Source organism: Anolis sagrei, chromosome 1 (assembly GCF_037176765.1).
Source record: "Anolis sagrei isolate rAnoSag1 chromosome 1, rAnoSag1.mat, whole genome shotgun sequence".
NCBI lineage: Eukaryota > Metazoa > Chordata > Lepidosauria > Squamata > Dactyloidae > Anolis > Anolis sagrei.
Genome location: NC_090021.1, coordinates 265,961,016 through 265,977,582, shown reverse-complemented (window position 1 = coordinate 265,977,582; position 16,567 = coordinate 265,961,016). Strand labels below are relative to the sequence as shown.

General features: G+C 40.8%; 1 protein-coding gene across 1 annotated transcript; it reads right to left on the bottom strand.

Annotated features, from left to right (window-relative positions):
- Window positions 1-10,610: 10,610 nt before the first annotated feature.
- SMIM38 (small integral membrane protein 38) lies at window positions 10,611-15,410 on the bottom strand. The gene is made up of 2 exons (XM_060754911.2): window positions 15,348-15,410; window positions 10,611-12,274 (listed from the first exon to the last, which is right to left on the bottom strand). Exon 2 carries the CDS (start codon window positions 11,639-11,641, stop codon window positions 11,510-11,512), a length of 132 nt encoding a protein of 43 aa, XP_060610894.1. The 5' UTR covers window positions 11,642-12,274; window positions 15,348-15,410; the 3' UTR covers window positions 10,611-11,509.
- Between the last annotated feature and the right edge of the window lie 1,157 nt (window positions 15,411-16,567).

Below are 16,567 nucleotides of genomic sequence, written 5' to 3'. Positions count from 1 at the left end.
GGAAGGGCCCATAGAGGGAACCTTTTGAAAAATGGAAATCTTGATAACCTTTTGGAGATGATATGATCTTTGGAAAGGCATGACCTTGTTAGAAGTCATAACCTTTTGAAAAATGATGCCATAACCTTTTGGGGAAATGGCACTCATGCAAGGCAAGTATATTCATTTTAATTCATGCTTTCAAGGGTCAAAAATAAGGAGACTTCTTTAAAAGTAACGTTGTTTTACTCACAAACTTCATGTATTCAGCGTACAGGTACTTTTCATTTCAAATCCAGTTACAAGTAGATTTGAGGTGTGGTAGTTTATGTAGGTAACACAGGGCATAATTCTTATAATTACATAATTATAAACAACAGTCCAAAGTTCAAAGCATCTCTCTGTTCTGAGAGTCTGAGTCTCTATCTAATCTGAAAGACCAATGGAGTCTCTAAGCATACTGTTCCTACTAAAGTTTAAAGCATACTGTTTCTGCTGGCATCTGAAAACACACATCTGTTCCTATTGAAGTCTCTAAGCATACTGTTCTAAAAGGAAGTCTGAGTCCCGAAAAAGCCCAGACCTGATCACATAGTCTGCAACCCTGCCCACAACAAAGAGTTAAAGAAAAACTGCAAACCAATACACACATAAACAATACAGTAAGAAATCTGAATTATATATATAACAAATAACTAGTGGAGACTTGAAGAAGGTTGCTATTTCCAACAGAACCAGTTATAAAACAACAAATTACTTCTTTATTCCTTTTCCCACAGATAAAGGAACAATATCACAAGGTAAATAGCCCTTATCCAAAATTCTTGGAACACATTTTGCCCCATGTTAGCAGAAATCAGAGAATGCGAGTTTCCCCCCAAACCCAACAGCAGCCCCACACTTTGGTACTGGTGTAAATAGCTGAACCAGTTTTAATTCAAGCTGGTATGGCACCCACATGGAGCAGTGCCACTATCTTCTTTTTCATGTGTGCAGGGGGAAGAGATAGTGACTTATCTGGGCTGTTGTTTTTGCCATGGCAGTCAGTCATAGAGCTCCAGATAGAACCTGAACATTAATGGGGACCTTCGCTGATATCAGCAAAGCTTACCCAAGTGACATGGGAAAGGAGAACTTTATGCTCCAGTGAAAGATCCGGGCACAAATTCATTATGATTCAAGCAGAGGCGGCCCTAGGTAATTTTCAATGGTAAGCAAACAGTATTTTGGCGCCCCCCCCCCCCCAAAAAACCAATCACTATCTATCTATCTATCTATCTATTAGGCCTGGGTAACAACGCAAAAATTTGTTTCTAAAATCGTTTTGTAATTGGGGTTTTTTTTTGTTTCGATATTTAAAATAATTACAAAATTTTCAAAAAAAAAGTTCGGTATTTACGAAATTTCGTAAATATTTACAAAACATTTTGTAAAGATGGCGCCCTTTTTTTTCAATATTTTTTCAATATTTTTTCAATATTTTTTAAATTTAATTATTAATTTAGTAGAATAGGGAGGAGAAATTAAAATTATTCTTAAGGAGGGAAGGCAGGCACTCACTCTGGCGGGCCCTCTAATCAAGGTGGTCAGTTGAAACATTCACACCTCGCTCCAGCAGACAAGAGTCCTTTGTCCCACCCTGGTCATTATTCCACATAAATATAAACCCTTATAAATATAGACTTCACTACCTCTGAGGATGCTGCTTGCCATAGATGCAGGCAAAACGTCAGGAGAGAATGCCTCGCTCGCCCCTCTCGCTCGCCATAGATGCAGGCGAAAAGTCAGGAGAAAATGCCTCTAGGCCATGACCATATGGCCTGAAAAAACCTACAACAACCCAATCAGGGACATCTAATCACCTCTCAACAAAAGATTGCTCCAGGCACTGCCAGGCCATCAAATGTTAATCAAGGTGGTCAGTTGAAACATTCACACCTCGCTTCAGCAGACAAGAGTCCTTTGTCCCACCCTGGTCATTATTCCACATAAATATAAACCCTTATAAATATAGACTTCACTACCTCTGAGGATGCTGCTTGCCATAGATGCAGGCAAAACGTCAGGAGAGAATGCCTCGCTCGCCCCTCTCGCTCACCATAGATGCAGGCGAAAAGTCAGGAGAAAATGCCTCTAGGCCATGGCCATATGGCCTGAAAAAACCTACAACAACCCAATCAGGGACATCTAATCACCTCTCAACAAAAGATTGCTCCAGGCACTGCCAAGCCATCAAATGCTAATCAAGGTGGTCAGTTGAAACATTCACACCTCGCTCCAGCAGACAAGAGTCCTTTGTCCCACCCTGGTCATTATTCCACATAAATATAAACCCTTATAAATATAGACTTCACTACCTCTGAGGATGCTGCTTGCCATAGATGCAGGCAAAACGTCAGGAGAGAATGCCTCGCTCGCCCCTCTCACTCGCCATAGATGCAGGCGAAAAGTCAGGAGAAAATGCCTCTAGGCCATGGCCATATGGCCTGAAAAAACCTACAACAACCCAATCAGGGACATCTAATCACCTCTCAACAAAAGATTGCTCCAGGCACTGCCAGGCCATCAAATGCTAATCAAGGTGGTCAGTTGAAACATTCACACCTCGCTCCAGCAGACAAGAGTCCTTTGTCCCACCCTGGTCATTATTCCACATAAATATAAACCCTTATAAATATAGACTTCACTACCTCTGAGGATGCTGCTTGCCACAGATGCAGGCAAAACGTCAGGAGAGAATGCCTCGCTCGCCCCTCTCGCTCGCCATAGATGCAGGCGAAAAGTCAGGAGAAAATGCCTCTAGGCCATGGCCATATGGCCTGAAAAAACCTACAACAACCCAATCAGGGACATCTAATCACCTCTCAACAAAAGATTGCTCCAGGGACTGCCAGGCCATCAAATGCTAATCAAGGTGGTCAGTTGAAACATTCACACCTCGCTCCAGCAGACAAGAGTCCTTTGTCCCACCCTGGTCATTATTCCACATAAATATAAACCCTTATAAATATAGACTTCACTACCTCTGAGGATGCTGCTTGCCATAGATGCAGGCAAAACGTCAGGAGAGAATGCCTCGCTCGCCCCTCTCGCTCGCCATAGATGCAGGCGAAAAGTCAGGAGAAAATGCCTCTAGGCCATGGCCATATGGCCTGAAAAAACCTACAACAACCCAATCAGGGACATCTAATCACCTCTCAACAAAAGATTGCTCCAGGGACTGCCAGGCCATCAAATGCTAATCAAGGTGGTCAGTTGAAACATTCACACCTCGCTCCAGCAGACAAGAGTCCTTTGTCCCACCCTGGTCATTATTCCACATAAATATAAACCCTTATAAATATAGACTTCACTACCTCTGAGGATGCTGCTTGCCATAGATGCAGGCAAAACGTCAGGAGAGAATGCCTCGCTCGCCCCTCGCCCAAAATCTGGCTACCAGTACCCTCTAAAATAACCCTCTAAAATCAGAACAATAAATAAAGAGCAACACTAAAAATGGGGGGGAATTCCTGACATAAAGCAATCAGGGCCAGTTAACCGCTCCCAACAAAGGATTCCTGGGCAGCAACTAGTTCGGCTTCGAAGCTGCAAGGCCATTAAACACTCATCAAGATGACCAATTGCAACATTCACACTTACCTCAAGCAGACATGAGTTCTTTTTCCCACCCTGGACATTCCACAGATATACAAACCCCACTTGCCTAGTTACAAACAGACCTCACAGCCTCTTGAGGATGCCTGCCATAGATGTGGGTGAAACATCAGGTGAGAATGCTTCACCAAGCACCAAAGAGCATTCTGAACTCCACCAATAATAGAACTGAACCAAACTTGGCATACAGGACTTTCATGACTAACAGAAAATACTGGAGAGGGGGTTGGGAAAAATAGACCCTGACATTTGGGAATTGCAGTTTACCAAGCACCAAAGAACATTCTGAGCTCCACCAACAATAGAATTGAACCAAGCTTGGCATATAGGACTTCCATTACCAAATACTAGAGGGGTTTGGGGCAGGCATGTACAGAAGATGACATTTGCAGTACCTTTTGACCAGGCCTCCTTGCTGCCCTGAGAGGGGTCCAGGCTCAGATGCAGGGAAGGAAAGGGAAAGCGAAAGAGCCTGGCTGGCTGGCTGGCTGCCTCCCTCCCTCCTGGCAGCACGTGGAGGGAGGGAGGACTTCCCTCTCGCCTAGGGGGCGGGGCCTGCGCTTCTCCATTAGAAGAAGGCTGTGGAGGGCGCATGGGGCCTGCAGGAGGAGGCGTGGCCTAAGGACAGAACAGCGCCCCCTGGCAAAAAAAGTATTCCGCCACCGCTTACTTCGAGTAATGGACGGGCCGCCCCTGGATTCAAGTTGAGCATCACTCATCAGGATTTCTGAAATCCGAAATACCCAAGATGCGAAAATACCCACAAATGCAGTTGAGATCATGAAACTCTTCTTTTCTGATGGTTCAGTGTACACAAACTTTGTTTCATGTGCAAAATTATTTTGAAATATTGTGTAATAAAATGCCTTGTGTATAAAGTCTATATTAATCATAAAGGGATTTTGTGTTTTAGACATTGGTCCAATCTCCTAGATATCTCATTATGTATATGTTACAAAATCCACCACCCCTCCCTTTCCTAAAATCAAAATCCAATTTTTTCTGGTCCCAAGCATTTTGGATGAGGGATAATCAATCTGTATTGAACATTTTGTTATACATTAGTTAGAATTCAGAAAAGAGAATCTATTTCAATCACTTCCATTCCATTTTCAGGTAATTTTTTGTTGTGGAACTCCTGAAATAGCATGTAAGTACAAAGTTACACCACTTGCAGTGTTATCTCAGATAAAAAAAAATCCCTCTATATTTAAAATATTTGTTTAGCTAAAGGAAACCTTGGGGAAGGGCTGCATGATTTCCACTCCTAGTATAAAAAAGTAGCATGTGTGTGTTTGCACACAATTGCCTGTAGGAAATGAGGCAGCACTTCTATCTGTGAATCAGCTGCCTGATGGCTACATTTCATGGCCAGGTGAAGTTTTGGTGTTCCAAGTTTGCAAAATGATACTAGAATTAATGTGGCTTTGCATCTGCATGCCTTTTGATAATTTTATTACAGTGTGACAGCTGGAAAATTATGTAAAATCTTAAGGATGTTTGGAAAGAAACAAAAGCACTAAATGAGTGTGCCTAGTTAATTTATTCCATAAAAGTGTAAGAATGCAATAACTTCTTCTTGGTGGAATGTGTAGTTAGATATTAGATATAATGACCTAAATCTAATGGGAAGACACCCACAAAGAGAACTGCTTCTATCAGTGGAATCAGAAGGCTGGGCAATCCCCCCTTCCCACTTCCATGCTAAACAGTGGGGATGTGGCTCCTAATGAGACATGTCGCATAATCACAGGATGCCTACACCCCATACCACTTCAGAAATAATACTGTTTAGCCCAGTGGTTCTCAACCTTCCTAATGCCACAACCCCTTAATACAATTCCTTGTGTTACTTTATAACTGTAATTTTGCTACTGTTGTGAATCGTAATGTAAATATCTGATATGCAGGATGTATTTTCATTCACTGGACCAAATTTGGCACAAATACCCGATACACCCGAATTTGAATACTGGTGGGGTTGGGGTTGGGGATTTGTTTTTGTCATTTGGGGGTTGCAGGGATTTATAGATAATCTACAATCAAAGAGCATTCTGAACTCCACCAATGATGGAATTGAACCAAGTTCGGCACACATAACTCCCTCAACCAACAGAAAATACTGGAAAGGTTTGGTGGGCATTGACCTTTAGTTTTGAAGTTGTAGTTCACTGGGGACTCAAGCAATGACAGAACTGGACCAAACTTGGCACAAATACTCCACTTTGGCAGGAAAAACGAAATGCAAAGATACAGAATGGGGGACGATGCCTGGCTCGAGAGCAGTACGTGTGAAAAAGATCTTGGAGTCCTCGTGGACAACAAGTTAAGCATGAGCCAACAATGTGATGTGACGGCAAAAAAAGCCAATGGGATTTTGGCCTGCATCAATAAGAGCATAGTGTCTAGACCTAGGGAAGTAATGCTACCCCTCTATTCTGTTTTGGTTAGACCACATCTGGAATATTGTGTCCAGTTCTGGGCACCACAATTCAAGAGAGATATTGACAAGCTGGAATGTGTCCAGAGGAGAGCGACTAAAATGATAAAAGGTCTGGAGAACAAGCCCTATGAGGAGCAGCTTAAGGAGCTGGGCATGTTTAGCCTGAAGAAGAGAAGGCCGAGAGGGGATATGATAGCCATGTATAAATATGTGAGAGGAAGCCACAGGGAGGAGGGAGCAAGCTTGTTTTCTGCTTCCCTGGAGACTAGGATGTGGAACAATGGCTTCAAACTACAAGAGAGGAGATTCCATCTGAACATGAGGAAGAACTTCCTGACTGTGAGAGCTGTTCAGCAGTGGAACTCTCTGCCCCGGAGTGTGGTGGAGGCTCCTTCTTTGGAAGCTTTTAAACAGAGGCTGGATGGCCATCTGTCAGGGGTGATTTGAATGCAATATTCCTGCTTCTTGGCAGGGGGTTGGACTGGATGGCCCATGAGGTCTCTTCCAACTCTTTGATTCTATGATTCTATAATTCTATAGTCAATATGCCCAAATGTGAACACTGGTGGATTTAGAGGAAAATAGACCTTGACATTTGGGAGTTGTAGTTACTGGTATTTATAGTTCACCTACATTCAAAGAGCATTCTGAACCCCACCAACAAGAGAATTGATGGCCTTTGGTCACCCCTCTGACACCCCCTCGCGACCTCCCCAAGGATTCTGACCCCCAGGTTAAGAAACATTGCTTTAGCCAGTATTGCGCCACCCGACATCCGTTGGGAACTAGCAGCCTGTAATGAAAGAACCAAGGCAGTGACATCTCTGGCCCATCCCCTGTTCGGATATCAGCCAGCATGCCAATGCCTTAAATCAAGAAATAGTTTTCTAAGATCTACAGAAATACTCACAGGAACACCTCAGCAAGTAAGAGTCTAAAAATGGCAGGCTAAAACCTGGAACCTCAAGCCATGGCTGATACCAAATGAGAGACTCCCCCCAGGCCCACAGAAGACTAGGCGACTTGGAAGGCGCCACGAGATGCAGAGCCAACATTAAGAAATGAGGCTATAAAGTGGAGACTATGACATGCGAGTGTGGAGAAGAGCAAGCCACAGACCACCTATTACAATGTAGTCTGAGCCCTGCCTCATGCACAATGGAAGACCTTCTTACAGCAACACCAGAGGCACTCCAAGTGGCCTCTGGTCAGAGGACATTTAGTATAATGCCAAGTTTTTTAAACTTTGTGTGTTTTTTAAAAGAAATACGTTGCAACCTTATCCTCAGTTTGCTTCTGATACGATAATAAATATTTCAGCCCCAACTTATGTACTCCAAAATACCTGCCGCCAAAGTCGTTTTCCTGTCCTTTAGGAAAAAACTGAAATCATGGTTCTGGGACCAGGCTTTTGGACCGCAGGCATAACAGCACTTTGGATGTGGAATTCAACTGGAATGGTTATATGGCTGACAATAATGCTTTTAAATTGTTTTAATTAATATTTTATCTATTGTTTTAATTTGTTGTTATATTGTTGTATTTGTTTTTATGTTATGGTATCAAATTGTTGTCAAGATGTAAGCTGTCCTGTGTCCCCCTCCGGGGGTTGAGAAGAACAGGATAGAAATGCTGGAAATAATAATAATAATAATAATAATAATAATAATAATAATAAATCACACAGTCCTAGACGCTTGGGAAGTGTTCGACTTGTGATTTTGTGATATGAAATCCAGCATATAGATCTCGTTTGCTGTGACATACTGTGCTTTTGTGTCAGTAAAATAATAATAGCAATAATAATAATAATAATAATAATAATAATAATGGAAACTTCCTTGAGCTTTTGGAAGCGGGAGGAGGTTGCCAAGGGCTCTATCTTTAAACAGAGGTTAGATGGGCATCTTTCAGAAATGCTTTAGTTGTGTATTCCTCCATGGCCAAAGCTTGGACTAGATGGTCCATGAGGTCTCTTTGAACTATAATTCTATCACACTGAAAAACTAGATATTATGTTTTGTGTTATTTGTTGGTTCTGTCCCTAAATTACCATCCAATATAGTTGTATCTCTCATATCCCATTATTTATAGCTCATAAGGAAAACCGTATTTTTATGGTATAAAGATCTTAGATAAAAAGAAGAAGCACTATGATGTGATCCTAGCATCTCCTTGCTTATCTTTCAATGTCTTTCAGATGACATATGCATGAGCAGCATTTTCCATGTGAGATAGCAGCTCTTGTCAGTTACAGCGTTTTCTCCTTAAGCTCTCATTTGTGACGGAGCAGTTTGGCGGACAAGGTCCTTTGCCCCCAGCTGTTCAGATTCCTTCTGTGAGTCAACATAATTACAGCTCTTCCCCCCTCCAGCATCTTTGCCTTCTCTTTGCTGTTTGTTGTTAGTTGCCATAATGGGCATACCTAAAGTAATTGAGCCACCTGTTGCATCGCCAATTCTGTTTATGGAAGGCCCATTAAACACTTGGTTCCATGGCTTGACAGTCATTGTTTAGGAGGATGCCACAGTCATGACAATGTAAATAAAGTTGTGGATTTGTTTATCTAAAGCACAGTAACAGAATATATGTTTCGGAATTGGTCTGCAGTTAGTAGTCATTAACTCCTATCCAGGTCCAGAGGCCAATTTTCATCATGCTATACAACCACAAGAGGCACCAACATTCAAAATAAGTCATTTCTCTCATAAATGTATGCTTCAAACACAGAGTTCTTGGAGTGGATATCAAAATGCAAATCTACATTCAATACTGAATATAGCTACAGTCTCTACTAAAAGATCACTGTTTATTATTTACTATATTTCCTGAAGCGTGCTAAATGATGTTGCCAAAATCATTAGTAAGGATGAAAACTGGAGACAGGATGGGATGGATCAAAGAGGAATGTGTCTGCCAATTCAACAGATAACTAAATCCGAAGGCCATTTGTCACACAAACTGCATTCCAAGTTTACGGGATATCAAATGGTCATTTGTTTTGCCCATGTGGGAAATTTGCTGCCATGGCTCAGGAAGAAGCCTGCATGCCTCACTAACCTGTTATGTAACACCACAGTCTAAGATTAGGAAATTTTCATGGAGCTCTGTTGTTCATTTTCTTATTTGAATGGTATCTTTAATAGGGATTCATATGCTTCTCTTACAGAAAATGAAGGTCAGAAACAACAGCTATAAATCATATTGAACATTTCCTGTACCGGATATAGAGCAAAGGATTTGAAGCAAGATCTGCATGCAAGGCTACTTATGAGTGACCTGGGCTTCATTGCCACCATTCTCTAATCATATGAAATGATATAACTGCAGCTGAGTGAAATGATCTTGTGGTAACATAATACAGGTTGAGTACCCCTTATCTGAAATGCTTATCTGAAACAGCTTCCAGTCTAGTGGAAACTGTTCTGAGGAACTCTGTCCTCACTCAGTGAGGTGGGACCCCTCCATAGCCCCCGAGAAGCCTCTGTTCAACCACCCTTTTGCCTTCCCTCCTTAGACCTATATTGGCTCCATATATAGATCTATATATATGGACCTATATATGGAGCCAAGTGTTTAGGACTTCAGATTTTTTGGATTTTAGAATGCCTATATTTGCTCATACATACATAATTAGATATCTTGGAGATGGAACCAATGTCTAAACACTAAATTTATTCATTTAGGGCAATGTCTGGCCTGGCAGTGGAAGGAAGTGGGCCACTGGCTTCAACTCCTGGAGAAAGAAATCTCATTTCTTTCCCCCTTTCCCCCTTTCTTTTCTTCTTCCTCCTTTCCCTACCCTTTTTCCCTTTTCTTCTCCCCCTTTCCCCTTCCCTCCCTTCTTTCTTTAATAACTTATTTTCTTCCTTCTACCCCTTCTTTCCCTCCTCCATCTCTTATTTCATCCTTGTATTCCTTCTCAAATCCTTCTACCTGGCTGGATCCCACAACAGTGCCATTCTAGGCACTCTCCTGTGCTTTCTTTTAAAAATATACACATGGCTTTGCTTGAGCCTTTCCATTGTCATTGTGTTGCATCTGTAAGCTTTGGTTGCTATATGGAGAAAGAGCTGAGGTTTGAAAAGAGCTTCAGGAGCTAAATTCAGAACAGGGATGGAACCAATATAGGTCTAAGGAGGGAAGGCAAGAGGGGGGTTGAACGGAAGCTTCTCGAGGGCCATGGAGGGGTCCCACCTCACTAAGTGAGGACAGAGGTCCTCAGAACAGCTTCCTCTAGATTGGAAGGATTGGGGACAGATTCCTTTCCTAGGCAGATCCCTCTTTCCCACGGAGAGCACTCTGGGGAGTACACTGAACTTTCATTAAACTCTTGAAAATGTTTCAAAGCTTTAGACCCATTTCTTCCTTCTTCTCATCCACTTTAACTGTGGCTTTAGAGAGCCACAATGCTTAACAGTCACACACTAGATGGACCTATCTAAGATGGCTTTGCATGTATAATACCATTTACTCAGCTCATGGTTTCCCGAATACAAAGAACTGACACAGCAAGCAAAGCCTTCATCCAGAACCATTGTTGACCTTTTAATTACAGTAGTTTTCAAGAATCATGTCTCCAGCTCAAGATTCATATCAGGTTATTGTTGCTCACGAGAAACAATATTTTCTGTGCATGTTTTAGGTTGTTGAAAATTACTATTTCAAAGGGATGCCAGTCTTTGCAATTCAGTGGTTGCAACTGCAGAAAACTTGTCAAAGAAATTAAACCAAAGTTAAGAAAAAAATCCATTCTTAGTTGTTTGGGAAATAGGACAGTGATATAAGTGCCAAGTACAGAATCTAGCTTCAGACGAAGCAATGTTGGATCCACATTAAGTTCTTTACGCCAAGTTCCTGGACCTTTGTTTGATTCCTGTTCTAAGTGCCTTTGCTGTCAGTTGCCTTTGAGATCAGGCATCTGGTTTCATGGACTTTTTTGGACTATTTTTCTATGGACTAATTGCTTCTTTTTCTTCCTAATCAATTGGATTTACCTTTTACTGAGGATTACTTTTTATTGCTTTGCCTTCAATAAACTGCTTGCTATTTTAACTCAGTTGTGTGGTGTTTAAAGTCAGAGGTGATCCTGCTCTGGAGTGCAACAGGAGAGTTAAAGTGTCTGATTGACTACCTAGTTTCTTCATCAGATTACATTCAGACAACCCAAAACATTTAGGCTCCAAAGCAATACAGGTTTGCTCTAGCAAAAACTTTGTACATTATTTTCTGTAGGACACTATTTAACTACTTGGCAATCAGCTGCTTATTAAATGCTCAATAGCTTTAAAAATGGCCCCAAACATGGTTGATTCTACCAAAAAAGGAACCATTAACTAGCCCCTTTGAGAAATAAAAAGAAAATTCTCCTGTTCTAGGAAACAGTCCAATAAAGCAGCATTTGTTCATTCAAAATGCATGCAAGCTCTTTCAAGATTCCTTCCTCTTTTCAGGAAACCTACGAGCCAGTTTGTAATCTAAATAAGCACTGAAACAGGACCACAAAATGAATCGTGTTAATATAATTACAACCAACAAAATCATCAAAGGGTCTGATCCCATATTTAAACTAAAACAATGAAGTGATGGAGAAGGGTGCAGAAATATTGCTTCTCCTGCTCTACCACTATTTTGGGAGATCTAATTCTAATTATATAATGTATTCAAGTCCGGGTGGCAAACTGAACCATTCCTGTAACATTCCAATCAAAGTGATCTCACTAGCATGTGAGAGAAGAGTCCAGCTGACAGATTTGGGACATGTAATGTACTATTTAGGCAAGAGGCCCCATGTACTATTCATAAAGAATTAACAACTCTCATATTGACAATGGCAGTATTGTCAGAAGATCTTTGGAAGGGGAAGAAGGAAAGGGGGGAGGCAAAGCTCCATAAACACACACACTCCCTCTCTCTGAAGTTAGACTTCTTTTTTCAGCTCCCTCTTCCAATGCTGATGTAATCGCCAAACATCTCCAACAGCAGCTGCTTAGCGAAACTGGGCACCTTCTCCCTGGGCCTTTTCAGAAGGACACGCAGCACTTTCCAGGCCCCTCAAGACAATTGGAGCCTTTCTTTGGCCAGTGAGCTATCACTTCAAGAGCCCCCTCGCTGTCCAACGGGCTCTTAAGAACAGTCTTTGCAGGAAACAAGGCAGGAAAAGCTTTCTCTTTCACGCTCTTCTCTTTTCCTTTCCTAGACATATTAAAAAGGGGGGGGGGGGAGAAGAAGGAAAGGCAAAATCAGAGCAAAGAAAGTCTCCTGCAGTGCATTGCTCCTCGCTTAATACACAGCCACATGCAAAAGTGCCCATGACCCCCTTCCACACAGCTGTATAAAATCCACATTGAACTGGATTATATGGCAGTGTGGACTCAGATAACCCATTTCAAAGCAGATATTGTGGATTATTTGCCTTGATATTCTGAGTTATATGGCTGAGTGGAAGAGCCCCACGAGGGTCAATCCCATGACTAGGAAAGAGATGGGTGGGTGGTGGGAATGGAAATGCTTGCTTTCTCTTCGGGAAACTGTTTTTGCAGTACTCAGCGTAACAAAAATATTCAAAAAAAGAAGTTCTTGGAAGGCTGGTGCTTGCTTCTCTGTGTTAGATGCTTTCTATTTGCAGCAAAGTGGAATAGGAGAACTAAGTTTAGTATGACTAATAGTGGGTGAAGATTAATAAATGTTGAAGGGGACACAGAAAGACCCTCCTCAAATACTAAGTAAATACAGCCTGGCGTCCGCTGGGCAACGTTTCTTGTAAACAGCTAATCTTTCCAACCCAAAAGTATGGCTTTACAGCATTCTATGGAATGCTTTTGACACAAAATAATAATAATAATAATAATAATAATAATAATAATAATAATGTTAAAAGAATAAAATGACACTACAAATCTGTAATGTTGAGGGACAGTCATCTATCACATTTTCAATAAAATCAAATGGATTCCTTTTATGGCAAGCAAAAGAATTTTATGCAAAGGCAGCATCACCCATTGAGTCTCTAACTTGGCAGATACTTGGCACTGAAGATGCTCAAGGGATGCCTCACTTCTTTGAAAGCAACATGCTGGGGGAGAAAGGTTTTGTTACTTCATTTCCTTCCTCTGGATAAATAGACTCCTTCCCTCCACACCAAGATCAAAGTTCAGTGGTTGCTGCCAGGAGAGTTGCTATTCCCTAGCTATCCCTGAATTTCATATTTAAATGTGCATTCTTAAATGTTTGAAGGAGATAATTATGATAAAATATGTGATTTTGTATGTTGTGTACCTTCAAGTCACTGAGGTCAAATAAAATGGCTTTGCTGACTAAGGCCCCTTCCACACATCTGTATAAAATCCACATTATCTGCTTTGTCGGATTATATAGCAGTGCGGACTCAGATAATCAAGTTCAAAGTAACTAAAAATATTTTTATTGATTAGCCATTAGGCCATATCACAATACCAAACCAAACAATAAGGCTTTTTAAGACTTGATTGCATTCTATATAAAATATAGAAAATAAGTTAAAATAAGACATTCATAACAATGCAGTTGGAGCCCCAGTGGAGCAGTGGGTTAAACCACTGAACTGCTGAACTTGTTGACCGAAAGGTCGCAGGTTCAAATCCAGGGAGCAGCGTGAGCTCCCGCTGTTAGCCCCAGCTTTTGCCAACCTAGCAGTTTGGAAACACACAAATGTGAGTAGATCAATAGGTACTGCTCCGATGAGAAGGTAATGGCGCTCCATGCAGTCATGCTAGCCACATGATTTTGGAGGTGTCTATGGACAATGCCGGCTTTTCAGCTTAGAATTGGAGATGAACACTAACTCCCAGAGTTGCACACGACTGGACTTAATGTCAGGGGAAAACCTTTACCTTTTACTAATAATTCTGTAAATAAATATAATAAAAACCTTAACGCTGATATCTATATAAATCTTACAAGGCAATGTTTCTACTACATGCCATTTTTTCATTTTTTAAAAATTTAATTTTTAATTTTAAAAAGGTAATACACCGACTATATATAATGCAAACCTATACACATACATAGACAACCAGCCACTCACAGTACAGTTACCCCCAAGGTCATTTACCCAGCCCTCGTTCAGGGTCAACCTAAGTCTGAAATGACTTGAAAGCACACAACAACAACAACAATTCTATTTCATCAGCCAAAAGCAGGCCCACACTTCCCAATGAAATACTAATAAGTTTATATTTGTTAAAATTGTTCTTCATTTTAATTATTGTATTGTTCTAAAGTGTTTTTTGCACTACAAATAAGATGCATGCACTATGCATAGGAATTCATTCATATATTTTTTTCAAATTATAATCCTGCATCAAACAATAGCCTCTTTGAAAAGAGGTGGATTCTTGAATGAATTATTGTCTCAAATATAATCAATACATTTTAGGTTACTATCAATTTGCAATGGGTATGTGGGTTGTTGCTGATCTAAAGAGTTTATAAACTATCGCATAATGTCTATGTATATGTACCTTCAACTTGGCTGTCTACTTATGGAGACCCCATGAATTTTGTAGGGTTTTCTTAGGCAAAGCATACCTAGGGCCCTTCCACACAGCCCGATATCCTAGAATATCGAACCAGATAATCCACAATATCTGCTTTGAACTGGGTTATCTGAGTCCACACTGCCATATAAACCAGTTCAAACCAGATAAGGTGGGATTTTATACAACTGTGTGGAAGGGGCCTCAGATAACTCAGTTCAAATCAGATATTGTGGGATTTTCTGCCTTGGTATTCTGGGGTATAAGGCTGTGTGAAAGGGCTCTCAGAAGTTCTTTCCTCACTTTTCCTTCCTTTGAAATAGAGACTACAGCACCTGGTATTCATTAGCAATCTCCCATCAAAATACTAACCAGAGCTGATGCTGCTTAGCATCCAAGATCTGACTTGTTCTGGTGCATTTAGAGAATTTAGGCAGCCCTGACTTACTACATTCATCAAATAAACTATAGATCCATAATTTGCCAGTTATTAAATTATTTAAACTAAATATTTATATGCTGCCCTACATCCCTTGAGTGTGCATAGAATAGAGTAACAATAGATCTTGTAATCAAATATAATAAGAAATAATTAAAATAATGTTCAAATTGCCCGAATTTGACTGGCAATCAATAGCAGGAAAAGACTGATGAAAATACTACCTTAAGATAATTTTTAAAAGAAGGAAACAATAGAATTGGCTTACTTTTTGAGTCACTTATTCAGGAAAAACACAAAAGAATTGACTTACTTTTGAGTCACATATTCAGGGAAAGCACGAAAGAGACCAGCAGAAATGCAATAAGGTTCTTTATTACAAGAGTAGTTTAAAAAAAACAAACAGCAGATGACCAATACTTATCTTTTAGGATCACATGTTTCCTGCATTGATCAGGCTGGAAAAGTAAAGGCATCTCATTTCAGCATATTTACTTAAGGTCCCACAATTCCCTGTACACTTAAATGGAAACAATACCACCTTTTAGGAGAGTCCTGTTAAAAGCCAAATCAAGGATTTTTATCTTTAAAGGGCAAAATCTGAAATGTTGACCAAGTAAATAACTGCTTGAAGACCTTGTGATATAGGCATGCTCCAAGTTTTCTCAATGTTACATTGTGCCTAGAAGGGCATAGACCACATGGCTGTTATTTAGTATGCAGCAATGAAAATGATCACAAAAGTGCTGAGAGAACAATCCAGCATTGATAGGATTTAAAGTAGAGACCATGCAAGGGTAGCTTTTTCCTCCAATTGAAAAGAGTTCATTTTCCCCTATATTATTCAAATCTATATTGAATCATATCACTGAAGCCTGTGATGCCAATTCAATGTGAGATGATGTGGTGGAAAGGAATGTCCATTTCCTCAAGGAACACTGCAGCTTGTAAGTCCGATTTCTCTGAGGGTTTGGGGGGGGGGGGGGACGGGAATTGTCAGTGTGGCTGGGCCGAAAATCTCCTACAGGGAAAAAAACTGATGGCTGAAAAAACATCCTGGGAGGTACAAAAGCCAAGGGATAGCAATGCTCAAATCAAGGAGGCTGGTAACACATAAGCCAAGCAAAAGACTGAGAAAGAGGAATCTATACGCAGCACAAGTTGTTTCAGGAAAAAGCACAAGGAACGAAACAAGAAGGCAATAAACAGTAAAGTTCAAAAGAAATTTCACACTATTTAAACTCAGGAGGGGTTGTACATGCTGTGATGGGGAAGGGAGGGGGCTGGCAAAGGCACAATGGCTGTGTGGTCAAAAGACCTAACAGGGAAATTCGCCAAATTGTGGTTATATACTGGAAGGATTTTGTGTAAACTGGCCAGCATTCCTATGAATCAAAATATGCTTACATAGCTTGTGGCTATATGTCAAAATTCAGTAGAACCAGATCTTAATTAACCAGGGGGGGACTCTACACAGACAGCTGAAGCAAGCTCTATCCCAGTGGTTCTCAACCTGTGGATCCCTAGGTGTTT

Coding starts and splice junctions, on each gene's coding strand:
- SMIM38 (XM_060754911.2), bottom strand. CDS start 11,641: ATGGGATCAGACCCTTTGATGATTTTGTTGGTTGTAATTATATTAACA.